At 45.1% G+C, this 26,968-nt stretch overlaps 1 protein-coding gene across 1 annotated transcript in view; it reads left to right on the top strand.

Moving 5' to 3' along the window:
* Nucleotides 1-26,968, top strand: part of ARHGAP26 (Rho GTPase activating protein 26) — a 343,672-nt gene that overhangs the window by 67,560 nt on the left and 249,144 nt on the right. The window contains exons 2-5 of the mRNA XM_014597613.3: nt 17,201-17,296; nt 18,860-18,921; nt 21,364-21,435; nt 25,334-25,435. Of these exons, the coding sequence (XP_014453099.1) occupies nt 17,201-17,296; nt 18,860-18,921; nt 21,364-21,435; nt 25,334-25,435 (332 nt within the window). The remainder of the gene's footprint in view (nt 1-17,200; nt 17,297-18,859; nt 18,922-21,363; nt 21,436-25,333; nt 25,436-26,968) is intronic.

Raw genomic sequence — 26,968 nt, 5'->3', positions numbered from 1 at the left:
GGTCTGCAGACTGGATTGAGCCCCACATGCCAGGAATGGCCCCTGGGGCCAAGCACTGTCCCCTCCCTCTCCGGTGTGCCAGGATTTGTCCCCAGGGGCCCAGTGCTTCCCCTTCCTGCTGGGATTGGTCCCCAGGGGCCTGGTGTCACCTCCTCCTGGCCTCTGAAACCAGGATTGGGCCCTTGGGCCCCCTCTCAGTCCCCGGCATGCTGGGATTGGGCCATGGGGCCTGGCACCATCCCTACCCGGGCCTGCATTCTGGGATTGGGTGTGCAATTTAGTGTTCAGGACTGAGGGCTCCCCACTGGTCAGGAACCTTGGCATTGGGGAGTGGTGCTAGCACTCCTGCTGCCAATTTTCCAGACCCATGGGGAGTCCTGCGGGCTGGATGCGCGGGGCTGTGGGCAGGATCTGTTCTGTGGGCCAGAGGTTGAGCACCCCTGTAAAAGAATATTGAAAGAGAACATTTAACTTTTTTAGGCCTCTTCTGATTTTGTTCTCTATACTGGGGAGGGAGAATGAGAATCCAGCACAGTAGTGGCAAATTTCTAGAGTGGGTGGCTTCAGCTGTTCCATGATCATTTCCGAGGGGCGAAGCAAGTGAATAGGTTGGGGTGCTGGTTACTAAGGAGGGGGTCTCTTTTCTCTTGCTTAGCGTGAGACTTGTGGTTCACTACAGTTTATCCTGTGTGGTGCCATGCTGCTTCCACTGTCCCCCCTTTGATGGAGAAGGTCTTGAGCAAATGGGATGTGTGTGTGTGTGTGTGTGTGTGTGCACGCACACATATTTGCCTCATAGCTAATTGTGACAGGACCTTGGGGAAGGCAGTCCCTCTGTCCCATTACAGTTGATCCTGCCACCCTAGTCCCACTCGGAGACTTCCCAGTCCCAGTCACCTGCCATGCCTTGTTGAAAAAAGAGTTAATATAGGAGGTGTCAACCACTGGAAGATGGGAGGAATCCTAAGGCTGGATCTCGCTGCCTGGTGGGGCTCTTGTTTCCTGGTCAGGTGGTTGTCTCGCCAGCTTCCTCTTCTCTGTCTCTCAATTTGGTTGCCTCAGGCTCTGGGCTACTCCCAAGTTTTCCTCCCTCCAAGGGAAACCCAAACCTCAGGTTTTGCCAGCACTTTACTCAACACCTTGCATCACTGCAACAGGCCCTTGGGCTATCACACCTGCACTTCCAACCTTCCACGTAGGAAGTAGGTCGTGCTGAAACATCCTGTGTTGCAGCCTCCACATCTCCCCTTACAGCTGTTCCTGGTTCACCCGGTCTCCATCAAACAAAAGGAAAAAAAGAATTCTCAACATAAATTGCTTCCTTGCTTCGGGGTGACAGACACTTCTATTGCAAGGGACCACCCCACAGACCCACTGTTTAACAAACCAACAAGAAAAGGGAAAAGTCCAACAAGAGTTCCTCCCCTTCCAGGGCTACTTACAGGATCTAGCAAGGTCCTTTATCATCCAGGCAGGTGATCCGGTCCTGTCTGGTGTCAGGGCCCTACTGGCCTTTCCCTTTCTGCTGGGTCTCTCCAGGCCACTTTCCCTTCTGGGCCCTTGCTAGCCCAAAAGGTCTTGGGGGCCAGGCCCACTTTCTAGTCTTTCACCTTCACTCCTCATAACGTGGATTTGACCCTCCCGATGTTTTGCATGTACTCATGCTCTGTTTTTGCATCCCTGTTCCATGAATATTTAAGGGACTGCATGTCCTGAGAGGATTGACTGTGGAAATGGTGAACCTTCAGCTTTGCATTCGTGGGAGATGAATTTCAAATCTGTAACACGTTGCTGGCGGTGCTGAGGTGTGACCCCAGCTGAGGAACAGGGCTCCTGTGTGACCCGTGTGCATCTGGTCAAAATAAGCTAGGTTTTTAGGTAGTGTCTACACCATGGTGGATAAGCTATGGCTTATATCTTTATTTGCAAGAAATATTTGAACATATTCAAGTCATTTGAAAGCATTTGCAAACTGAAGAGAAGATGAGCTTAAGTTTTTTTCCTTAGTGCTTCATAAACATTGAGGCTTGGTCTATGCCACAGAGTTTTGCTGGCACAGCCATGTTTGCTAGATGGTGTGAAAAGATCACACTCCCAGCCAGCCTAGTTTTCTGGCAAGGTCACCTAGCTGACTGCAGCTCTGCTGACAGGAGAGGGCAGAGCTGCTGTTGTATGGGGAACTGCTGTAGCTAACCCAGCAGGAAAAGCCCTTCTGCAGTATTGTACCATGATGTGGTTGCGGGGCTCTGCACCACTGCTCTTCTGGCACATCTAGGGTGGCATCAGCCCTGTTTCTTAGACAATCTGTGGGCTTTTCACTGTCCTTGGGATAGGATGGGTTTTGCTCTCCTACCAATGGTAAGTGATGTGTTAGCACTCTGAGGTTCAGTGTTTTGCCTCAGACTCGCAATAAGTCACAGAATTGGGAAGAGAACCCAGGGTCGTTTTCCCTTTTTTGGCTCTAACCACTGTACGTGCTTTGTTGAAGTTGCTGTTGGTAATGATACAACTGGAAAGCCAGAGGTTTGCTGTTAAGGGTGAATTTCCTTTCCTGTGTCCTGATACTGCTAGAGGAAGAGAGGTTATCTGATTGGCATGGGAAACATTGTACCTGAATAACTTCAATGCCTGGTTGAAAGTGAACCCTTTAAGAAGAAAGTTTGTACTTTTGTTTCTCCCGGTTTGCATCCTGTTCACAGCACTTTTTAAATTCTTTGTGCTGCTGTCTGACCCATGTGCTACAGCACGTGATCTTTGTATGTTTTAGCAGTGCCAGCAAATGGTGTACCCATTCTGTGAAATGAATTGTCTGCGTGTGTGATTTCTTTCCCTCATGAGCAGAGATAATAGCCTAAAGCCATTGCAAAAGGTCACTGGAATTGTCCCAATGTATGTTTAGACAAAGGTTGCAATGAAATGTGGGTATCAGTTTTGTGTTCACTTGGAGACAGTGCTCCTACGTGGTGAAAGCAAGAGGGAACATGGTTCCTACTCCTTTGTTTTATTTGTTTGCTTGTTTATTTGTTTATGAAGTGCAGTCTCTTTTGGTCCCTTTAGTTACCCTTCTGCTTTTGAGGTGCACATCCTAAATTGGAATAAAAAGAGGCTTAATTTGTGGATAGAGAGGGACTAGGGCAAAAGAAGAGGAAAGGGAAATAGTGTAGAAAGGATTTTAAATAGAGACTTTGATACCTCTGCAAAGTGCTTCCTACCTAAGGCAGAACTAGGGGACATGCACTGGAAGGTAAATGCCATTTTATAAGGGCTTGAGGATCTTTTGTTCTGCCATTTAAATGTGCTTAGATGTAGCTCTGATACCCATCTCTTGACCTCTTTTTTTGTTATCATTTGGAAAAGGGGAACATCTTTTAGTACTTGGCTATTGGCTCTGTGCCTATCTTTCTCTTTCTATAAAGTAGCAGTTTTGCAGTGTGTGTGTGATTTAATTGTATTGTGTATATGATTAACACCTGCACAACCTGGTCCTCTCCAGACTGCAGTTTCTGGGTGCTACTGCCGTACAAAGAATTTAATAAAATTCCCTACTGAAGTGAACATAAGTAATTGCCCTGTAACCCCTTTCTTGCTTGGGGGTGTTATGTGTAATGGGTTTTTTGAGTCATCCGATGCATGTCATTTACAAACCAAGTGAAAGCACGAAATTATGGAAGGAGCTGGCTCCTGCAGTGAGGTCTCGAATTGTGCTCTTCTGTAATCTGAGGTAGAAAAATGTGATGCTGCTGAGGCATTCGAAGGCAGTCACTGAGCATCAGCCAACTTGTGACCTACAGATCAAATCCTTTCCCCAGAACTCGCATCCTTTTTCCCTTTTATGTTTTAAAACAACTTGGGAGTGGAGAAAAGTTGCTGCTGTAGTAATATATCTATTGACTGTTGATCATCTTGATCCTTAACTTTCTCTGTGTGTTCTAGCTTTACCTTGATTTAAAGGTCTTTCTCTAGTCTAGATATCACATCTGTTCCCCTTTCCCCTTCCCCTTATTTTGGGGTGTAGGAAAATGTATGAATAAATAGGCTTTACACATCTACATTAGATGACGTGTCAGTTCAACCCCTCAGGTTCCCCACTGGGGATGTTTCAAGGTAAAAACTCTTCATACAATAAGCTGTCTATACAGTGGTTACTTTTCCCATGCTGGTGTGGAGCTAAATTAGTTCCTGATTTTTATGCTGTATTTTAGGGGAATCAGGGATTTATGTCTATTTTAAATCTGGATGAAACTATATTGCAGGTCCATGAGTGTTTCTCTGGCTAGGTACTTAGAGTATAAATACACTCTACCAATATGGCTCCAACAACATACAGACTGAAAGCTGCATGGAAGACTGTGGAAGAATTTCTCTGCCTAGAGAAGATTAAGATTAAGCAGAAGGAGGTGGGAGAAATGAAGTAAAAATTGGTGCACAGAGGTGAGGAAATAGAGAGGCTGCTAGGAGGCTACGGCAGGTCTAGTATTTTGTTAGTTTAAGGTTCACTGCTTTGTTGTAGGTAGAATCTATTTTATAAGAAGTGAATTTAGAGGGGGAATTGTGTGCGGCAAGGGAGGAGACAGAAAGGAAACTGAGGCATGGAGAGCAGCACCAAGGGAAGTGAAAAGATGCAGAAGGGGATGTGCTGGTTAGCAGGTTGAGCTGAGTGGAGGCTCGTGTGAGGGTAGTCAGTGACAAGTCTAAAGGAGCCAGTACTGATGGCTCAAGCCTCCCTTCTGTTACAGGGTCCGGCCGAGCCATGAGCGCCCTGCAATAATGCAGAAAAGATCTGTTGTCTTCTCCTAGCAACGAATGATTGTGAGGTTCTTGCTAGTAAAGAGGACATTGCTCCCCAACACCAAAGAAGAAACAAGCTAGACAAACCACAAAAAAAACCTTCATGTGCTTTCTAGGATATATTAGAGACTATAATAAGTGATTTGGCTAGCAAGCCAGCCCAAGGGAATTCACAGCTGAAGAAGGCCTCTTTTGGACTCTGGTCAGAGCCACAGTGCAAGTGCCAGAATGCAGTGTCTCTTCCCATCCCACTCTTTCTCATCTAAATCAGCTCTGGCAATGTCATTTGATTTCTAGAGTTCTCAAGTGGGGGTGACTTGACTGGCACTGGCCCAGGCACCTGTCAACATCTGCTGAAGGCACTTGCTTATTTTAAAGGAGCAGTGTAACTCTCTGGCTGGCTGCAAAAATAAGAGTAGGCCTTTTTGTAGATACTGGTGAGTGTTGGCCGCACAAAAGCAGGGTCAAAGAGCACTTATTTTCTGAACTTCACAACATACAGCCTTTCCATGTCCTAGATGGAATAAACAGTCTTCGGAGCATCAGTCCTTTGTAAATCACGTTGCCCACCTGCTGTAGGTTGTGGGTGGCACACCGTGGGAGGGTGGGCATCTCCTTGTGCATGTGGGGATTTACTGTGGTTGTATTTTGTGAGCTGCAAGTTGATCTTGGTTCATGCTTGAAAGGGAAAGTTTGCTTTAAGGCACTGACTAGCAGTCCCTATAGCTAGAATCACCTTTCTATAGAAACTGTTTTTCTCTGTCATGAATCAGTCTTCTGCTTGTACATAACTCTAGCTAGGCACAGATTCCCTTCTAATCCTCCCGCCCTGCTCTAGTGACCGTAAAGAATGATGACTGGACCAGTGAAGTACAAGGGTAGAGGCTTATGTGGAAAGAGATGTTTTATAGCATGATCCTCTTAAGACTCACAGTCTGATGCCAACTTGCCCAGGTGTTCCTGACAGTATAATCCTTTTAATTGGTTTGGTTATTTTAATGTCAGCTCCCTTCAAGCTTGTCTCCTGGCTTTCCCTATTCTCATTTTCTTTGGCAGTGTTTTTATTTGTAACCCCCTCCCCCCAGGAAGGTTGAAGATCTGTGAAAGGAAAGTGCTACTGTTGTTCCCATAAATTTTCAGCCTGTAACCTTATATTGTAATGAGCCAGTACATCATTTTTAAAAGGGCATTTTATTTGGATTATTGGTTGCTATAGCTACGCAGTCAGACCTCCAGAGTGTAGTACTTGAGCCTGCTTTCTGTCAAGTTAACTTTCTTGGAGTAGTCGTCATAGCTTCGCCAGCACCACGGAAGCTGCAGTGCAGAAACAGGGATCCGTTTGGATGCATCTTAGATGAAGGCCGTGCAGTCTGGAGATGATGCTGTGCACCTCTCTCACAACCTGCTTAATAAAATGACGCAGAGAAAGAAATGCCTTCTGACCCTTACCTCAGCTGCTAGAATATGGAGACACGCTGAAATATAAGAGAGAATTAAAGGTGATCAAGGTCAAGAGCTTGACATGATCTTGAAGAGGGTTAGATAAAAAAGTAACATCTGTAGTTAGGTTAGCTAGGACAATAATTTATAAGGTACAAGACAACTATTAACTGCTTACATGAGTTAGGAAGACACTTTCCTTCTGGGCTTCTCAACTCTGTGACTGTTGAGTGTGGTATTTCTTGTCCCTTCCTCTACCACATCTGATACCTGGAGCTGGCAAAGATGTTGGTCCAGGGCAGGGGCTGGTAACCTATGACCAGTGGGCCAGATCCAGCGTGCCAAGCAATTCCATCCAGACTGTCAAGCTGGGACATTGGTGGCAATATGGTGGCAGAGGAAGTGGCATCTGAGTTGGCAGTGTGTTGGCAGCAAGGGGCATCGTGGCGGGCATGTTGCAAGCAGTGGCTTGCCTTTGGAGCAAGCTGCTCCTAAAAGGTTTCCAACTCATGGTCTAGGGGAGTCCTTGCTTTTGTCTGATGTGGTAATTTTTATACTGAAGGTTATATTAAGTCTCTCCTGTACTCAGTGAGGTGTCTTTTTTACTTTCCTGCTGTATACTCTTATTTCTTAGGCTTTTCAGGGCCTCTGATGCTAATGTTGTTAGATGTCATCTAGTCTGACCTCCTATCTGTCTTCCCCCAATCCCACCCCCATCATGTTTTCACCTGTTCCATATTTTTGGAAATGCTTTGGCCTTTCACTTCAGCTCTTATCTACAGGCCTTTTCGATATACACTTGCTGAAGACTGGGCTTGCCTTCGGCCTCACTAGAACTGTCTGCTCATCTGCACCTAAAATAATCAAAGATAAACTCTCCGCTATCTGATTTTTTCCTAAGCTCTGCCCTTCTCCATTTCCGTTGTCATAACAACGTGCGAGAACACACTGAAGGAGCAGAAGTGTGGGTGGGAGTGGGAGCCCTGACTATCATCCTGCATTTCGTTTCTTTTTCATAGTTCTAATAGTGAAAGGAAATGAATGGGATTCAGACGCAGAACATGCTGACTGTTGGCCTCATTCTTGATTTTTAAATTTTTTTTATTGCATTGTCAGCCATGGTTTTACAATTCTGGACCATGAATTGTATGTGCTATGTAAGACATACCAGCACAGTTGCATTCCATCTTATTTCCACAAGCATTGTTATGTCCGCTGGTGATACAACACTGTTTTGAAGGGTGGACCGTATAGAGAATTTGTATTCTCTGCTATTGGCACATTATTTTTGAGCACACCTGACCTGACAGGACTAGTCTTTCCTCTGATGTTTTTATTAATATCTTTCTAATTGAATCTGACTGAAACGAGATGTATAGTTTTCTCCCTTACGTCTGCCTTGGTGTCCTGTCAGCACTGCAGATCTTTCTGAGCTGTTGTCACATATACTCCTTCCAGGCTTTCTCTCCCATGTAGGTGAGCACCACCTCGTGGTGGCTGACAGCTCTGGTCATGATGCGGTTCCTGGTGTTAAGGGTTTTTTTTCTGTTCTAATGTAATATTTTCTTCAAGTTCAGGCCTTAGTTAATATAAGAAGTCTAACTAGGTTCAGTAAGACTTGAAAACTTTGTGAGTGATCTGTATTTGACTCAAAACTATGTGGAAATGTCATTGTTAACATGTTTTTAACCATCACAGAAAGTGTCCCTGCACTTTTGGGTTGATTCATCCCAAAACTTGAAGGAAAATTTTGTGTGGGTGTGTATGAGAGAGAGAGATTCTGCAAATTGAAAACAAAGATTCAGGCAAATCTACAACCTCTAGCTGTCAAGTTTTGTACAGTTTCAGCTAACAGTTACCAAGACATGGTGAAGATTAAGCTGAGTCACAGCTGAGTCAGCTTCAGTTAATGCATACGTGATATTTTGCAGCTCGACTATTTCCTGCCATGACTCGAAGTCAGCAGTGCTCAACCTTTTGGCTCTGTGGGCCAGGTGAGAGGTGCAGGCCCAGTTCTCGGGCCAGATAGTGCTTTGGGACTTGACACTGACCCTTCCTGCGTCCCTGTGTTCCAGGATTGGGTCTTGGGGGCCTGATACTGCCCTCTCTTGGCTCTGCACACTGGGATTGGGCCTTGGGGCCCAGCATTGCTCCCACCCAACTTTGCACACTGGGATTGAGTGCCTGATCCAGCACTCGGGGCCTGGGGTTTCCCATGGGTCCAGAAATTTGGCAGCAGGGGATTAGTGCCATTGCTCCCACCTGGGGGGAACCCTCAGGGCTGGATGACCTAGTGCGGTGGAATAGATCTGGCCCGAAGGCTAGGGGCTGAACTCCCGTGCTCTAAACAGTCAAACTCATCTGTGGGTCCCAAACTGTTTTGAGGTTTGCCACCGTGTCCTTGGCTAATCTCTTTAGTTGAGAGACTATGGGTGCATCCAGGTGAGTGTGCACTTGTGGGCTGGGGTGCTGCAGAACTGTCTGTGGTGCTGCACATGCAGGCGTTCGCTGCACTGCTAATTTGCAGCACGGCAGGTTTTTCTGATCCTGGTGTCAAAATCCCCATGCCAGAAAAAAGCGGTGCAGAGCATATGGCAGCAGCCTGCACTGCCTGAAATCAGAGCCTGGCTGGCCAGAGCCATGGTCTGGCTGCCGGTCAGGCTCTGTGCCTGGATCGCTGCTGCTGGAGTGCCGAGAGACCCCCAGAACCCCAGGTGCTGGCTCTAGCCTCCCTTACCCCATCCGGGGCAACTTGCCATGCAACACTGGGGTGTTCTCTGGGGACAATTAGCAGTGGCACAAAAATGTGCCACAGGTAGTTGTCCCTGGGGAATGCACGTTCTCGCTTGTCTGGATGTGCGCATATGTCCAACAAGTCAGGAGGCCTTCTTTTTTGGGACTTCCATGCTTTGAGTATGATAGGTTGCAGAATTGTTTTGTTATGTTTAATTCATTTTTCAGATTTCAGAATATTGTCCTTTCAGCCACCTGTTGCTACTCCTTCTTTGTCACAGGGTCAATGTCAGGTCAGCAATGGGTATTGTTACTTGGGGCACCTTAAACGATCAAAGTGAAAGTGTTTTAAAATATTACCATACTTACTCAACTGCAAGGCAACCCTGAATATAAGATGACCCCCGAATAATTAGGTTCTATATATGGAATTAAAAAAAAGAAATTTATTATAATTTTCTAGGTACAGTATCTAATTATTATAGAATCACAGACAATTAGGGTTGGAAGGGACCTCAAGTGGTCATCTAGTCCAACCCCCTGCTCAAAGCAGGACCATCTCCAACTAGGTCATCCCATTCAAAGCTTTGTCTAGCCGGGTCTTAAAAACCTCCAAGGATGGTGCTTCTACCACCTCTCTGGGTAACCTATTCCAGTGTTTTACTACCCTCCTAGTAAGAAAATTCTTCCTAATATCTAACTTAAACTTCCCTTGCTGCAACTTGCTCCTTGTTCTGTCATCTGCCACCACTGAGAACAGTCTAGCTTCATCTTCTTTTGAACCGCACTTCAGGTAGTTGAAAGTTGCTATTAAGTCCCATCTCAGTCTCCTCTTCTCTAGACTGAATAAGCCTAGTTCCCTCATTTTTTCCTCAGAAGTCATGTCCCCCAGTCCCTGAACCATTTTTGTTGCCCTCCGCTGGACCCTTTCCATCTTGTTCACATCCTTTCTGTAGTGGAGGGCCCAAAACTGAACACAGTACTCCAGATGTGGCCTCACCAATGCTGAATAGAGGGGAGTAATCACTTCCCTTGACCTCCTACCGATGCAGCCCAGTACGCTGTTAGCCTTCTTGGCAACAAGGGTGCACTGCTGGCTCATATTCAGCTTATTGTCTACTGTAACCCTGCGGTGTTTTGCAGAGCTGCTGCCCAGATAGTCAGCCTCCAGACTACTGGTGCATGGGATTGCTTCATCCTAAGGGCAGGACTTTGCAATTGTCCATGTTGAACCTCATGAGATTTCTTTTGGTCCAATCCTCCAATATGTCTAGGTGACTGAATCCTAGCTCTACCCTCCAGCATATCTACTACTCCCCCCAGCTTGGTGTCATCTGCAAACTTGCTGAGGATGCACTCTATGCCTTCTTGTTGGTGAAAACAAGAAGCAAAACAGGCCTCAGGACCAACCCCTGGGGCATTCCACTTGATACTGGCTGCCAATTAGACATCAAGCCATTAATTATTATCCTCTGAGCCCAATGCTCCAGCCAGTTTTCTATCCACCTTACAGTCCATTCATCCAGCCTGTACTTCCTCCTTAGCTTGCCTGCAAGAATGTTGTTGGAAACCGTATCAAAAGCCTTTCTAAAATCAAGGTATACCCCATTTACTGCTCTCCCTCCATCCACAGAGCCAATCATTTCATCCTCGAAGGCAATTAGGTTGGTCAGGCATGACTTGCCCTTGGTTAATCCATGCTGACTGTTTCTAATCACCTTCTTCTCCTCCAAGTGCTTAGAAATGGATTCCTTGAGGATCTGCTCCATGATTTTTCCAGGAACTGAGGTGAGGCTGACCAGTCTGTAGTTCCCTGGATCCTCCCTTTTCCCTTTCTTAAAGATGGGCACTATGTTTGCCCTTTTCCAGTCATCTGGGACCTCTCCTGATTGTCATGAGTTTTCAAAGATGATGGCCAATGGCTCTGCAATCACATCAGCCAACACTCTCAGCACTCTTGGGTTCATCCTGTCTGGCCCCATGGAGTTGTATATGTCCAGCTTCTCTAAATAGTCCCTAACCTGTTCTTTCACCACTGGCTGCTCACCTCCTCCGCAGATTCTGCTGCCAGGTACAGTAGACTGGGAGTTGACCTTGCCTGTGAAGACTGAGGCAAAGAAGGCATTGAGCGCATCCATCCCCTTCTGCATCCTCTGTCACAAAGTTGCTTTCCCTTTCAGTAAGGGACCCATACTTTCCCTGATCCTCCTCTTGCTACCAACATGCTTGTAACAAGAAGGGTTTCTACCTTTCACATCCCTTGCTAGCTGCAACATTGCAGGTTTGACTTGAATTTGTCCCCCTCCCCCTGCTATATCAGGGAAAATAAATTTGGGGATCAGGTAGCCCCCTTCCTCTTTGCTCCCACCCCACAGCTTCTTCCTATCCCTGCCTTACTGTCAGATCCTGCTCTCTCTGAGCACATGGAAGTGTGGGGCAAATTTGAAAGCACTGACCTTGAAATAAACCAACATAATTTGCCATATAAGCCAATTACCATAGACTCAGTTCATCCAGAATCAATGTATTTTATCTTTTTTGGATCCGCTGAAAGTTTTAGCATAAATACTCTATAAACACACTTTTAAGCAGCACTTTTGTACCTACTTGCATATAATGTGAACTGTGCATGATATTAATCCAAAGCCAGAAGGCTCCTGATTTACTATATAGTTCATTGGGCTGGGCGCCTGCAGAGTCAACAACATTTCAAGCTATGATGATCCCACAGTTGAGCACTGCTCTGTGTGTGTGTGTGTGTGTGTGTGTGTGTGTGTGTACATACTCCAGATTACTCCCTCTGGCCCTTCCCCAAAAGATCCATGTGCTAATTAGCCCCCACTCAGGACTGGAATTTGGTATTCTTATTGCGAGTCCTGGCATCCTGCAAAAATTTATATGCAGATGAAGCACAGGGCTAATGTGGTTCAGCTTCACTTCATAGAGGGTGGGGCCACATTAATCATATGCTCCACACTTATGGAGGGGGCAGTGGAAGGATTCTGGATGAACTGTTTGGGGCCCTGTTTGGTGATGTTTGTTAGGCATTTAAGGCTAGTGAAGAAACAGGACTCATTGGAAATGGGCAAGAAAGGTGCAGCTCAGCTGCGGGAGTGAAGAGAAAGTTGAAATGTATTCAGTGTTGTGGCCCACCATGACTTGGAAAAGAGTTAGTGCTGAGAGAGACTGCATGCAATGGGTACTACCATGTATTTTATTCAGATAGCCTGTACTAACCTGTCCTTGTGGTAGGTTCCCATATATTTATTTATTTACCCCATGTGAGCTGTGTGTTTTTATAGCCATGCTCAGTGTTGGTTGCAGTTTATCAGTTTCAGAGTTGGTTTCCATTCCTGAGCACATGCTGCTTATGGCAGTTTAATGACTGACAGTATATTTAATGAGGTTGCTTTGTATTCAAATGTAAGGTGAGGGGCTTCCCCCCCATGCTAAGGGGGGGGGGGGACCGGGACGGTACCTGTGTTATATTCAAGTAAATATGATAAATTTAATTTTTTGTTTGCCGTCTCTGCTGATTGCATCTGACATTACTTTCAGCTTGGCCAGTGGCCAGACATAGGGAGTCTCATTTTCTGGTTCTCTTGAGCCATCGCACCTCTGTAGTGTTTGGATCACAAACAGCATGAAGGAATATTTAGGCAGAACAAGCTCTCTCTCACTGGAATGTTAAAATGTTGGTGATGGAAATACTTCACTTGATCGTGGGTTTTGTAAAAATTGTTTTTAGGAAGCCTGTACTTTGGGAGAGTTAAAGCAATGCTCCAGTGCATTTACAATCACACACAAAGTGGAATGAGAAACTCATTTCTCTCTATTTGCACAAATTGTTTTTATGGTATTTTTCCTGATAAGTCTGGTGTGCAAAGCAGCGCCTTTTCTTCTCTCACCCGGTCTCCTAAGTCCACTTGGTACATTTTAGGTTGTGCTTAATTTTAGCTGTCTCCTTTTACTTCTTGTGACTTGATTGTGTGCTTCAGCAAGTAGCTGTGAACAGTTTTCATTTTATCTTTGTGCTGGAAATTATCTCCCTTCTCTCTCCACCATCCTTGTCTATTTATAATGCATCGTGAGACACTGTTGAAGTGTAGCGAAAGGTAGGCGCTGGTTCCCAGGGCAATTTTGCTTTGATTTGAGGCACTTCTGCTTGGCTTATACTCCAAAGAATGTGTTAAATGACAAGTGGAGCATACCAGCAGCCAGACTTCAAGCCCAGTCTCATTAGCATGGTCTACTCATCTGCACCTAAAATACACAATGGCTAATTGTCTACTAAATAATAAGGTTTGGTTACCAGAGGTAAGTGTATTCAGCTGCTACATAACATATGAATATATTGACTATAGTAATGAAGCCCAAAATAAGCAGAGGACAATCCTGATCTTAGTCAGAGGAGCTTGGAGGTGTAATCCTGACCAACCCCCTGACTGGAAGACTCAGACAAAGCCTGTATTAATTTCTTGGCCATCATTTCCCTGACTATAAAATGGGAATATTTATTTCCTGCTGTACGGAGGCCTGAAAGCTCATAAAGTACTTTAAATGGTCAGATGAAGACTGTAGTTGGTTTTATGGTAGCTATCTGATTTCCATCAGAAGCTTCTGCAGTGTCAGGGCATCTTCTCAGTAAGTAGCAGTGTGACTAAGATTAATAAATTGAATGGGATTCAGAAACCGAACCTGATGCCTTCAGTGGGCAAGGGTGGTGGTGGGAGATGGGGCTATGGGGTTGTCCAGGTTAACTCTTTTTTGAGCAAGGTGGCCTGGGTTTTGTTTTGAGGCAGTTGTTCTCTGTCCAAGTGCTGTGGCATTTTTATGATGGCATTAGATGCAGCCATGGAGAGTGAGAAAACACATTGGCATATTGTTGGCTTTGGAGCCTGTTTCTTGATTGCACATGACTCCATAGAGATGAAATGAGTTGGTACCCTTAGGCAAAGGCTTCTGGAGAAGAGGTGTGGTTGTCTGTCACCAGTCCAGATCTTTTATTGATGCAGCAATGTTGGGAATAGAACCCCAGGGCCCAAACACCTAGTCTGTCTTGTTTTTCCCCCCGTTTTTTGTGAGACATTTAATATTTTGGGTAGCTGTAGCAACGGACGCTGCCAAAATGTAAATATTATTGACCCTGAGTTACTCTCTGTCATGTTTTACACTGCCGGTTTGAAATGGGCTGTGTGAGCTTGGCTTGCTCCCAGCCCTTTCACCAGCCTCTTTCCACTCCTCCTCTCCATGGTGGAATGTGGCATTTGGATCCTGCCCAGAGAGCTGCAGGAGTGAATGATGTAGTAGTAAATCTGTTTTGACTGGGGATCTACAGCACGTTATGTACTCAGGATATTATTAGGCCTGTGGTACGTTTAAAGAGAAAAGTGCGGCAATATGTTGTACAAACAAAATCGGCAACCCTGAGGTCAGTGCAGGGCTTGGAAACAGGAAAAGGATCCTTGAGTAATGAATGGCAGTTTCCTTATTATTAACAAAAGTTATAAGGTTGGTGTAGAGTGACTAGGTTAAACTCTGAGCTGGGTGCTGGGGGCAAGAAATAAATGTTTACCTTGCTTTCTTCCATTGGATCCGTAAAGTGCAAACACAAGCTTTTGCTTAGGCAGTGAAATTTTTTATGGGCCCCTACAGAAAGGCAGCAAACTTATCTTCAAAGTAGCCAGAAGTCACCATTTAGATGGTAGAGACTTTCATTAATATTTTGGGACAAGCTTCCTTCTCCCAGCACCCATTTCCCTATGGTGGCCTCAGTGTGAGCAGCAGGTTGGATGAGCCAGGCAGTATTTTGTAGGTTGATGGCAGAGCATCCATTGGAGAAACCTCATCCAGCTCCACTACCTGGCTGCTTACCTGAGTCCCAAAGAAGGACATGAGGCTATACAGCAATTTGAGCGTGATGCTGCAACTTTCTTCTTGTGCTTCTTGACTTGAGTGCCTGTCTGCCCTTCCGGTGGCCTCACATTTTGCAATGGCCAAGCTCTTTGGGTAAAAGAACAAGCTGTTCCAACTCTCACCTTCCCTAAATAACTCTGGTTTTATTTATTTACAAAAACCCCAGAACAAAAGCCTTCAACAAAACAAGCGTTGGAAGCTGCCTTGGAAGACACAAAATGAGCTACTGTATCTACCAGTAGCCCTGTGCCATGCCTTGGTCTCCTACAGAGACCCTGGATTTCTAAGCAGCTGGCTGGATGCCTCCTCTGGCAACGTCCCAAGTAAATCAGGGGGATCGGGGGAGAGTCACAAAGCTTTATTCTTCTATCGTAGCAACTGAAGTGAGGGAGCTGAGAGGGCAGGAGGCAGCAGCATGGGACAAGATGAGGTGTAGGTAAACGGTGGGGGGGTGCCTGTATTGGAGGGGAGATGGGTTGGCTGGAATTACCTAGGTGATTGGTACTTTGTGGATTTTTGCCTGTGATCAGTCCAGCAGTAACTTGCCTTCAGACAAGTAGGCATGCATTTCACAGGGGAATTCTTGACCTTTAGGAGGTGTTGTGAAGAAGTGCATGCCCAAATGTGCAGATCATTTTAGTTTGGTTGTGTGTGGCATGGGATAGTGTGAAAAGCAAAGCAGCTGCATAAAGATGGGGAAGTAAGGATGGGGTCTTGAGTAACAGACAGAAGTGTTTATGAAAAGAATGTCATATGCCGGGAGTATCTTTTTAAAATGTGTAAATGTTTCATTCCCACGTCCCTTAGGGCAACTGAGCTGCCTGGCCGTGGGTATTTGTCCTGATCGTTAGAACAGCCTCCACAAGTCCCTTTGCACTTTGTCCCTCCCTCATAGACAGAGCCCAGATGCCTTTTTTTCTGAAGGCTTTGTGGCTGGCAAATATTGCTTTCCCAAAAAGCAACTGAAACAGGGAACTTCTGTTGCCTTATGAAGGTAAAAAGCCTTTCACAAAGCGGTGATTGTCCTTCCTTCCATTCATGTCATATCTGGCAGGTCCCACTGATTAGCTGACCTTTCTTTCTGCTGCTGGAAGCCTTCCCAAACCTGGATTGTGTTCACTTTCCTAGGATGTTCGTCTTGCTCTTGTGTGTGTTTAGTGTTCTCTTTCCTCCAAAGGAGGCCTGTTCCTGTAAGCGCCATGGGGTGTAATTTCACTGGCACGTTGGAATATTTACAGAATCAGGTTCTAGGAACCTGAGCAATTTGCCGTCCCCTGGTGATGCCAAGAACAGGATGGGTCAAGTCAGATAAAAGGAAGCGCTACATTTCCCATCTGCCGAAGAAAATCCTCTGTTAAGTCTAAAGCGAGTTCAGCTCATTCATTCCTCAGGAAAGGGGTGTCTTGGATTAATTGTCTCTGTTGCTCTCTCAAAACTCCCAGAGGGATGAGTCTTTTTGCTGCGGAAAAAGGAACTTTACTAAATTCTGAGGGGTTGGGGAAAGTCACTGGGGAAGGGGGTGAGCAATACCAGGAATTTAGATGATGATTGGATTTAGAAGCCCATGTTTGACTTAGGTGCCCATTCTAAGCCAATTGACCTTGTGGCCCTAATGCACTGAGGGCATTATGAAAATCCTGCTCTGTATCCACTGTGCTATTTCAAGTGGTAAATTGATGGGGTTTAGATCTGTGAAGTAATAAATATGTGCATTTAAATTCTGAGATGGCCCCTTTCCTGGAAAAAGATCACAAAGCTAGCGTATGCTTGGAATAGAAAGCTTGCTAAACAGTTTACTACCCCCCCCCAGCAGACCTTATCAGTCAAAATTGGGGTGAAATTTGGTGTCCATTAACAGCAATGTTGTGCCATAGTTTTAAAGCCGAAAGCTGGTAGAATATAATTACTCAGCTGGACATCAGCCAGGACAGCCGGACAAACCTCCCTACTCTTATGAAAGTCCTGGGAGATCTTTGGTGATGAGCTTCAATATCCTGACCCATTAAGTGTGCTGTAATGCAGTGCAGAAGCATTGGTTTAACGCTGACTCTGAAGGAAGATTGCTATCAGCATCTCCTGGGAGCGAAGCACCTGGGGATGAATCCTGGGCCTAGTAAATGCAATAGTGAAACTCCAGCTGAGCTAGGTGGGGCCAGGGTTTCACTGATGGAGTCTCTCCCTGGGTGGTAGGCAGTGTGTACCACCCATGAACTCTAGCCAAGCAGGCTGGGGCAGGTCTGACGGGATCACAGGCTGCTGGGCCAAGGCTGACTATTGCATCAATTTATACGTGTTTCTTTGGGTTTTTTCCCCACCTTTATAGATCTGTCTTCGGCAAAACGGAAGTTCGCAGAGTCCCTAAATGAGTTTAAATTCCGATGTATAGGAGATGCAGAAACTGATGATGAAATCTGTATAGGTAAGTAATGTGTGTGGTAGAAGCATGGGAATCTTGTTCTACATTTATGGAATGAACTGGTCAGAGCTCTGGGTGCATCTGCATGCAATGGGGGTTCACACAAAGGCACTCATGCTCCTTGCAGATCCATTGTCTCCTTTCTAGCGTACAGAAAGACGTCCTTTTCAGGTCCCTGTTTGAGCAAACCCAAACTGGACTGTCAAATCTAGAGAAAATGAATTTCATGGACAAGGGGCTTGTCATTAGAAATGTTCTGGTGCCAGCCCTTTCCCATTCTAAAGCAGAGCATCTGGGGACAAAACTGTGGTTAGCTATAGCAAAGGGATCCTCTTTGAGAGAAGGCTGCAACCTTCACGCTGAGCAGAGGTGATGGAGACCTGCTGGGCACAGCTGTCTGCACAAAGAGAAGCAGATGAAGGCGTGGTGGGACTTCCCAGACTGAGTCCAGGTACTAAAGGAAGAAGCAGACCCTGTCGCTGCCTTCCCTCAGCCAGCTAGCTCTCCTTCTTAGCAATCCTCTCTTCCCTTAGGTTTGCCTTGGCTTTTGTCTTCACACAGACTGCAGCCAAAATACCTGAATTAGATTTAATTAACACCTTGGGTTGTTTTTTCTTTTTTTTTATTTGAGTGAACTTTTTTTATCCCATTCTTAGCAAGGTAACTTTCTCATCCAAACCCTCAGTTTTGTCTAGGTCCTGGGACAACTCAGATGCAGTGGCCAAGTGAAATATTACTTGTGCGGTGGCTGTATTGCAGAGCCTATGTTCGATCTAGGGAAGGCAAATACTTGCCCACTGCATAGAAGGCCTTTGAGACCACTGTGCTAGTTACTTCCTTGTTGGAGCTAGGAGCATCTCCTCCACACGCTTGTTTTTATAATTGACTACCAATAACAATTAGAGATGAGAAAGGGCTCTTGAGTCATGCAGTGCATATCTATAGGTGCTACATAATAAATCATTAATATGTTTGTACAAGTGTAGCCGTCCTTAAGCCAGTGTTTCATAATTTGGAAAAGTGTGGTGAGGAAAAACTAGACTGCCAGATGTGGTTTGCTCCTCGCATCTGCCTGGACGGATGTGTTAGCTTTACTGTCGACACCTTTGGGTTAGTCCAGGGCTCAAATTCTCCCCCTTCTCTGCTTCAGTAAAATATAAGGAAAGAAGCAGTTCTGAATTGGTTGATTCCCCTGGGGGGATAAAAGAAATGGATTGAAACCTGGACATAGAGACATGGAGAGAGCCCCGAGTGCTGCTTCACACCACACCAAGAGTGTAATTGTTACAGGTGACTATAATACTCATCCAAAGCCTATCTTCAGGCATCTCATAGTGAGGACGTTCCAGCAGAATTTAGAATCCCCCCCCTTGCTCTGACTGCCAGAGAGCAGTGGGAAGCCAACCTGCTGATCACATGAGGAGTCCACCTGCATGTAACTGTGATCTCATCTGCCTGAACAGTGCTGCTTGTGCTCTCTGCCAGAGTAATTGCTGATGTTGTGTTGCTATCCCTTCTTTAAAGTTGGAGGATATCACGTACTGACTGTGTTGGTGTCTCTTTCAGCAAAGTCCCTGCAAGAATTTGCTGCGGTTCTCCGGAATCTAGAAGACGAGCGAATGCGCATGGTAAGGTCTTTGAGGCTTGGAGCATCTGAGCTAAGTCTGTCTGTTGGAGGGGGCTTGGTGAATAGCCTGGATCATTGTGATGCTGGGCTGGGAGAATGGCTGCTTACTAGGGCTGAAGAGTAAAGTGGGTCTTTTGGCCACAGGCTTGTTGTTGTGAGTAGAAGCTGATGGGAGTACTGAGTTAGGTTTGGAAATGGAGGTTTTTGTCCTGCCAGCCCAACTCCTGACAACACCAGTGTTCCTTTGGCAGGTTTTGTTACCTCTCAGGGTGGATAACGGGCTCCTGTGGGCAAGGTGGTGATTCCTTCTGGCCAGTGTGGTGTAGGGAGACTGGGCTGGTTGCACAGAGGAGGGGCACAAAGTACTTGTGCAGATTTCTCTCTCTGGTTTGGCCAAAGGCCACTGTTGTAGCTCAGGAGCCAGAATCACTGGGTTGTGTCCCAGAGAAAATGGGAATATTCATCCTCAGGGACTGAGTCTTGGCAGTGTGAGGGGATCAGCAAATCATAGTGAACTGTGACTCAATCTAACAGGCTCCACACTGAGAGAACAAAGGCTGAATTCTGCTTTTCAGGTTGTTGGTACATTTTTGCTTTCATTTTGAGTACGGTGTCCCACACAGCATAGAGTGCAGAAGCTGCTTCAGACTAAGACTGAGTATGCTCCCTGCAGTCTCTGCTCTGGTCCCCATCAGAGCAATTGCAGCTAGTTGGAGGTTAGGCGGGGAGGGAGAAGAGGTATATCCTGGTGGCTGGAAGAATTGTTGTCAGTCTGGCTAGATCTTACAAAATCCTTTAAATAATTTAATGTTCACATTTGCTCATGAATCAGTAACTCTGATGCTCTCAGGACAAAGGGAGTTGTCCAGGGCAAATTGCCCTCGTCTTTCTGGCTTCCTAACAGATCTGAAGGTGAGCAGGAGATGCTAGGTGGCTCAGTGTTCAGGGTTCAGTGGGATTTAGACCAGTTTTTATTGGCAGGGTGTCTGTAGCAAAGAACTGCTGCTGCAGCTGGTACCCTTGACAACCTGAGCAGACATTTCAGAGACATGGAACATGTGCCTCTGAGAGGATTTGAGACCTGCAGGCTGGGCTGTGATTTGGTAAAATGGCTGTTTGGGCTGTATCTTTTCAGCATACCAGACTATCATTTCCAGTGGTGTCAGTCTGGTTCTGTAGACAAGCCCCGATTCACAGAAGAGAACTAGATTTATGGACAGGAAAAACAGAAAAACTCAACAAGATGCTGCAAAGTTTGGAAATACCTGAGCAGCTTACTCTGGGATGGTGTTTTGGTTATAAATACCTTTCTGGAGGACTGTGGCTGAGTGTTTAGTCTTCCTTTCAACCCTCTTGTCTCCTGCAATATTGATCATTTCATGGGGATAACGTTACTGAAAAGGAGACTGGCTAAATGTCCATTGCCAGGAGGTGTGTAACTGGATACTGGCCCTTTTAAGGCCAGAGAGATGCTTTGCAAGGCCCTGTTGCACCTAGCCACGGAAGCTGGGTTGTTGGACAGAGCTTGAAGCAGTCACTGGGGGAAGAGGCAGCCAGCTCTGGGGAAGGGTAGATATCATGACTCATGAATAAGGGCTATTATTATTATTATTATCCACATGGGTATTTAGTGTTAGACTTACTTGCGGAGAAAGTGATTAGGTAGCCGGTGCTGGCAAAGGACCTAAAAGGATGCTTTCTGTTGACCAAGCCTGGCTTGAGGAGGACCTAGATAGCTTGGACTCTTGAGCCAGTAGAAGAAGGCTGCTGAAGACAGTAGGTGAGAACTGGTAAGAAAAATGTGTTGGGCCAGGATTTGAAGACGTAGGCCCACAAAGGGGAGAGTATACAGGTCAGGATTGAAAGTGTTCTTCTTTCCCATTGCCTGAGTTCAGATGGGAAAGTTTATAGGGCAGGAGGGTGAAACCTTCAACAGACAAGGACATTGTTTAAGCAAAATAAAGGGAAATCTAGGAGAGGGGGAAACATTATATTAAAGCTCTTAGGTATGAGAGGGTTATTCCAGGAGCTAAGAGGGAAACTAAGGCAGGGCATCTCTAATATAATCCCAAACCACCATGGGGCTCTCTAAGGCGATTTGCATTGGCAAGGTGTAAATATTTGCAAAATTCTCTGGGGATCCTTTAAGCAAAACTATCTGATGGGTTTAAACCACTCAGAAGCTGAAGGGCAAATTGGTGCATGCAGGGAGTTATTTTCCCCTGGTACCCAGTAAGCCCCTTTATAGCATACTGCCAGCATTTTATGATATTGATGCGGTTATTGAAAAAACTCCCCTGCATGCTCTGCACAGATGCATAGCAAGAGAGGACCTCTGCCTTGATGGTCTTAACTCTAAATTGGACAGGTGTAAAAGGTAATGGAGGTTTGGTGTGGGAACAGATGCTTCTGGAAAATAATCTGTTTGTCTCTATTGCATTAGATTGAGAATGCCAGCGAGGTGTTGATCACACCACTGGAGAAATTCCGTAAGGAGCAAATTGGTGCTGCTAAGGTAGGTTGCTCATGCTTCCAGGCTCTGATTTGTCTGTAAATTCTGTGCTTGCCTGGAATTAGAACTGCTCAAAAACAGTGGAAAAAATTAGCAAAGATCACGTTCTTCCAGCTGAAATGTCATTGAAATGTGGGAAATGTTGTCCAGTTCTGCTTTGGGGGATAGAACCACTGGTCTGTACTTTCTATTGAATACCATCTATAGCAGGGATGTCTTCTGGAGGATTGCAGTCTTTGACTATCTTGGGTTGCTTCTCGGCCTTTTGGCTCTGATCAAGCATGTAGTTTCTGACCCTATTGTAGACCAGGCAGTGAACCAGGATGGGGCAAAGGCTAAGAAGTGCAACTAAAGTTGAACTTCCTTTCCCTCCAAAGCCTCTGCACTTTCCTAGGGGACACTTTCATTTGATCTTTAGAAAATTCATATCTCTTTCCTCTTTTCTACTAATATGATTTGAGCGTGTTTAGCTCAGATTGGGAGTTTATCATCCAGTAGGTCAAACCTCTAAGAAGTGGCCACAGAAATGGAAGCTGAGGACTGCTCTGGGGCACAGCTCGTGTTCTGTTTTTCTCTTCTGGTCTTTATTGTGAAAGAACAAAACAGAGGAGCCAGCTTGCTTCCAGGCTTCCAGGTCTTGTTAATGTCCTTAAATACTTCTGAAGAAATGGCCTGACATAGGGTGTTGGATTCTGTGCCCCACTCCTGTACCTTTTTATATCAATTGGAGCATTTGTTCCAAAGATGAAAAGGCAAATGGACCAACCTGTGATCTGGGAATGCTTAACCATAACTTTTAGAAGATTGTCTTGAAGTCCCCTCATGTTAGAGGAGATGGGGAGGATCTTGGGGAAATATTGAAGATAAAGATGGAAGAAGATTCTCCTGGTGCTTTTGATTATAGTAGGTGTGAATGTTGTTGTTGAGGATTCCAGGTGCCTGAGTGTTATGCTCTTCGTTCTTCCTAACAAAATACCATTAGCAATCGACTTTCTAGAGAAGCTGTCACTGTGGCCTGTAAGTGCTTCACAGGTTAAATAACTTAACTTAAACTATTAAATTACCACCTGGGATTCTAGACCACGTTTTACATTTTTGCAATCTGTTTGAATTATTTGACTTTTTCCCCCTTCCTCAATGGCAAAAAGATCCATGTTAGTCGGATGCTGTTGTCAGCTGCTGGGTATCATAAGGGTGACTTTGGCTGGGAGATATCTGCAAGTACTGCAGAATGCACCTGCAGTGGTAGCACAAGTTGTTTTACAGTGCTCGGAGGAAAAAGTGGCAGTTATGATGTATACTTTGCTGCTGTTTTCCCTTGAAATGAGTGACCCATGTAATAGAGAGGTAGTTTGCCATATTAGTCTGAAAGCCAGGCAGAACATGGGCTTATAGATTTGCACCTCTATAGACTAATTAAATCAGAGATGTATAGCATAATCTTTCATAAACAGAGGGCTGACTTCATCAGGTGTTGTGAAGGGACTGCAGGAAGCAGAGCTGCTAAGTAGAAAGCGGTGATTAGAATACAGAGGGTGGGATGGGGGGAAAGAATAAGGAGGCTTCACTGCTGAGCGAGGCAAGGTGGGTAGCAGAGAGAAAAACAGAGCAATTAAACCATTGAGGGATATACAGCTTATAAAAGCTAATCCAGGTAATGGGATAAGAATCTATAGTCTTGGTTTAGACTGTACTTAAAACAATCCAGTGTGTGGGTAATTTCTTGTTCTGCAATTACCCATTCAAGTTTGTTTTGGAAGGTTTGTTGTCTAAGAACAGCCACTCTCACCGATGGATCAACCCAGGAGGTTAAAGTGTTTTACCACAGGCTTGTCTGTCCGTCTGGGATTGATATCAGATCAATGTTCATTCATTCTTACATGTAGGGATAGCCCCATCTGCCCAGCATAGACAGCAGAGGGGCACAATAAGCAGGTGATGGTGTGTATGACATTGGTAGAGGTGCATGTGAATGAATCTCAGATGTTGTTATAATCAGTTGTATCTGGCCCAGTGTTGATGTGGTCTGTGACGAGGAGGCACAGCTGGCATCAGGATCCGTAGCCAGGTCTGATGTGTAGGTGAGAACAGGAGTTAGGTAGTTTGTTGCTAGAGAGAGTCGTTTGAGGTAAGTCAGGACAGGTTTGTCCCCTGTGACTACCCTGAGACAATTGTCCTTTTCCAGGAGAGTTTGGAGGTCATTAGTAATATCTGAGATGTTCACACTTGGGGCTGTAGATGACATCCAAAGGGATTGTGTTTTCCCTTGTCTCAGGTTTGGTATTGTAGTAATTTGTAGTGGGCTCTGGCTCTGATTTGTGTGGCTAGTTTTGGGATTGCAGTGTAATTATAGGAATCCCTGTTTCACATCCTTAAGGTGTGCATTCCAGTCAGTGGTATCAGAACAGATGCAGTTGTAATGTAGAGCTCGGCTGTTGGTTTATGATCCACTATGGTGGTGATATGGACATTGCAGACTTTCACAGTGGTGTCCAAGAAATGAATTTGCTGGTAGGAATAGTCCAAAGTCAGTTTGGTAGAGGAGTGGATGTTGTTGAATTTCCAGGTGGAATTTCACTAGTGATCCCTTCCTGTGTCCATATGATGATTATCATCAGTGTACCTTAGGTATGCCAGGGGGATGAGAGGGGCAGTTGCAGAGGAATTGGACTTCAAGGTCTGTCATTAACATCTGGCATATTGGAGGTTGGGGGGGCATACATGTGCCAATGGCAGTGCCATTCATTTGTAGATATATGGAGTTCCAGTCTGAAATAGTTGTGGGCCAGGACAACACAGGACAGTGTGTTGGAAACGGAAGCAATGTCCTTGTTGGGACATTATGGCTTGTAATCTGTCATCATGGGGGATATTAGTGTACAGATGTCCCTGGTAGCTTAGATTGTTATAAACACTGATACGGTGGTTCCTCAATTTCTTCAAGAGAGTAAAGCACAGCTTTTCAGAATAGGCTGTATAGTGTATAGAACAAAGTAGATTGGCCACCTGAAGTCCCACCTCAGGAAAGCAATTGTTTGAATGAAGTAACTTGTATTTCCAAGTTAATTTGGTTCTTTTCTAAGGAATATGAGTGTAGCAGATCGATTTATCCTTCCCCACCTGCCAAGGCTGTTTTCAGTGTCCTTTTGAAGCTCTGTTCTGTGTCAAGTTTCAGTAATCAAAATTGTGTCCCAGCTTCTCCATCAAAAAATTCATATCAGTAGCATGGCTGTCAAAGAATACATTTTCTGCTTTCATCTCCTGTTGCTACTGCTTTCATGGCCTGAACTTGCAAGGCCTTACCCTGTCCTTGGTGGCTGTCCTGGACAAAGAAAATTGGAAGCTCTTACATGTGTGAAAAGGAGATCCATTAAATCCCATAACCTTTATTTGTCAACATGGGCTGGCCAACACCCAGGATTTTGTCACCAAGTGTGGCTGCCCTACCAGCAAAGGCGTCTTTTCTGTGATGTAAAGCATATATTTGTTTGAGTAAAATGACTTATTTCCAGCTAGCTAACAAGTCACTTGGGACTGGAAAGCTGCCCTTCTCCTGCTTTCTTCATTTTGTCTTTTTTGGGCCCCTCACAACATGTCTCCTAGGTACGAAGCCCTGGGCCTGCTGTCAAGCTTGCTAGGTTGGTCTTTAGACATCAGTATTGAAAACTGAAACTAATTGCCTTACCTGCTTGGGGCAAGTGACTTGTGTGCTTCTGAATGATAACCCTGACATGTGAAGAAGGCATGAGGGGAGAGAGAAATCCCCTCATGCCCCTGCGCTTTGAGGTGCAGAAGGGTCGTAATTGGTGAAAGGAAGGATGGTCACTTAAGCACAGTTAGGTTGCTGAGGTTCTGAGATGAAAACTGTTTCCTTATATTCTTCTTCTATTCTCTTTTGTAGGAGGCCAAGAAGAAGTATGACAAAGAGACTGAGAAGTATTGTGGTGTGTTAGAAAAGCACTTAAACTTGTCTTCAAAGAAGAAAGAATCTCAACTGCAAGAGGTGAGAGCAGTGTCTAGTTTTCCATTTCTGATGTTGCAGCTCACTGGGCTCCATCCTCACACTTGTTTAATACACATGGAACGGGCTGTGTGCCTGTGAAATGGGTTTGCTCATAATGACAGGGTGATAGATTTTCCCTTCTCTCTCCATAGCTGGAGGACACAAATCTGTTGGGGTAAAATAAATCAGAGGGAGTAGCGACAATTTCAATAGTTGAGAGGCTTAAAGAGTTTGTAGATATAGTGCATGACATCAGGTGCCTATGGTTGTACTCCTCGCTCTGCTGAAGGCTTCCTGACTGACTTTAGGAAAAATTTTGCTTTGTGCCTTGATTTTCCTGCCTGTAAAATGGATGCATTGATACCAGCTTCATAGGCTCAATTAATTCATCTTTTAAACTTCCTTTAATCCATATTGAGTCATGAAAAATATTTCATTATTAACCAGCTACAGTGCAAAGCACTAACTTGTTGGAAAATAGCATTTCAATTCAAAGTCACTTTTGGTCTTCTCCATCTTTGACCTTGGAGAAAAACTGTAGCAGTGAGCTGAGCAGAGGGTCAGCTTGTTCAGGGGCAGAGAAGATATTTTTTTTGTATGATGTTCTATACACATAAAGATTACATGCTTGAAACCAGTATCTGTGGAGGAAGCATTGAAGGGGGATGGAGAAGAATCCCCTAAACCTGCCCCACCACTGCTGTATCTGCTTATATCAACTGTGATCCCCATGCAGATGGTGTGATGGGGTTTGTTACTTACTCTTTTATACCTGTGCCAAAAGTCTTGCTGGTGGTTTAGTTTGTCAATTGGCATCCCGTGGTTTGGGGTTTTTAAATGTGATTTGATTCATTACTCTTGGATCGTCATTTTGTTTTTGAGCTCATGCTACTACATGCTTGACATGGAGTACTGGAATATTTTACAGAGGGCCAGGACTGCAGTGGTAAACAAGGCATGATACCAGTGAATTGTGAATGGAAAATGGGCCTTTGGTGTTCTCGGGCATGGCTTCCAAGCCTTGCTGGTTCATGCACAATCTCCTTAATTGTTACTCATACACTAGGGTAGCTTTCTTCAAAGTAAACCTCAAAATGTTGGGTTACTTTGTGGTATTAAGAACTGTAGAAGACCTTAGAGACTGAATACTAGTGCCATCTGGTGGAGACTTCTATATTAGACCTTTATTGGTTTTTTGCAAGAAATAAAGAGAATAATGGGATAGCATTTTCACAGTTCCTTGCCTACTGTGTACGGCACTTTTAACATGCTTATGTGTTTAATTTTAGAGGCCCGATTTTTCACAAGTAGGTGGCACCTGCAGGTTCCACTGACTTTTTTTTTTTTTTAAAAGAAACTTCACATGTTTTTGACAGTTGAAGCCAAGGAGGTTCTGACAAGGGGTAGATCATGCCAGACATGTCCTGTTCATATATACCCCCTCTAAAGCATCTACTATTTGCCTCTGTCAGAAATTACTGGGGTAAGTGACCCATTGGTCTGCCCCAGTATAGTGCTTATGTTCGAAGTGGG

The sequence above is a fragment of the Alligator mississippiensis genome, chromosome 9 (assembly GCF_030867095.1).
Source record: "Alligator mississippiensis isolate rAllMis1 chromosome 9, rAllMis1, whole genome shotgun sequence".
NCBI lineage: Eukaryota > Metazoa > Chordata > Crocodylia > Alligatoridae > Alligator > Alligator mississippiensis.
This window is presented reverse-complemented; position numbering and strand designations above follow the sequence as displayed.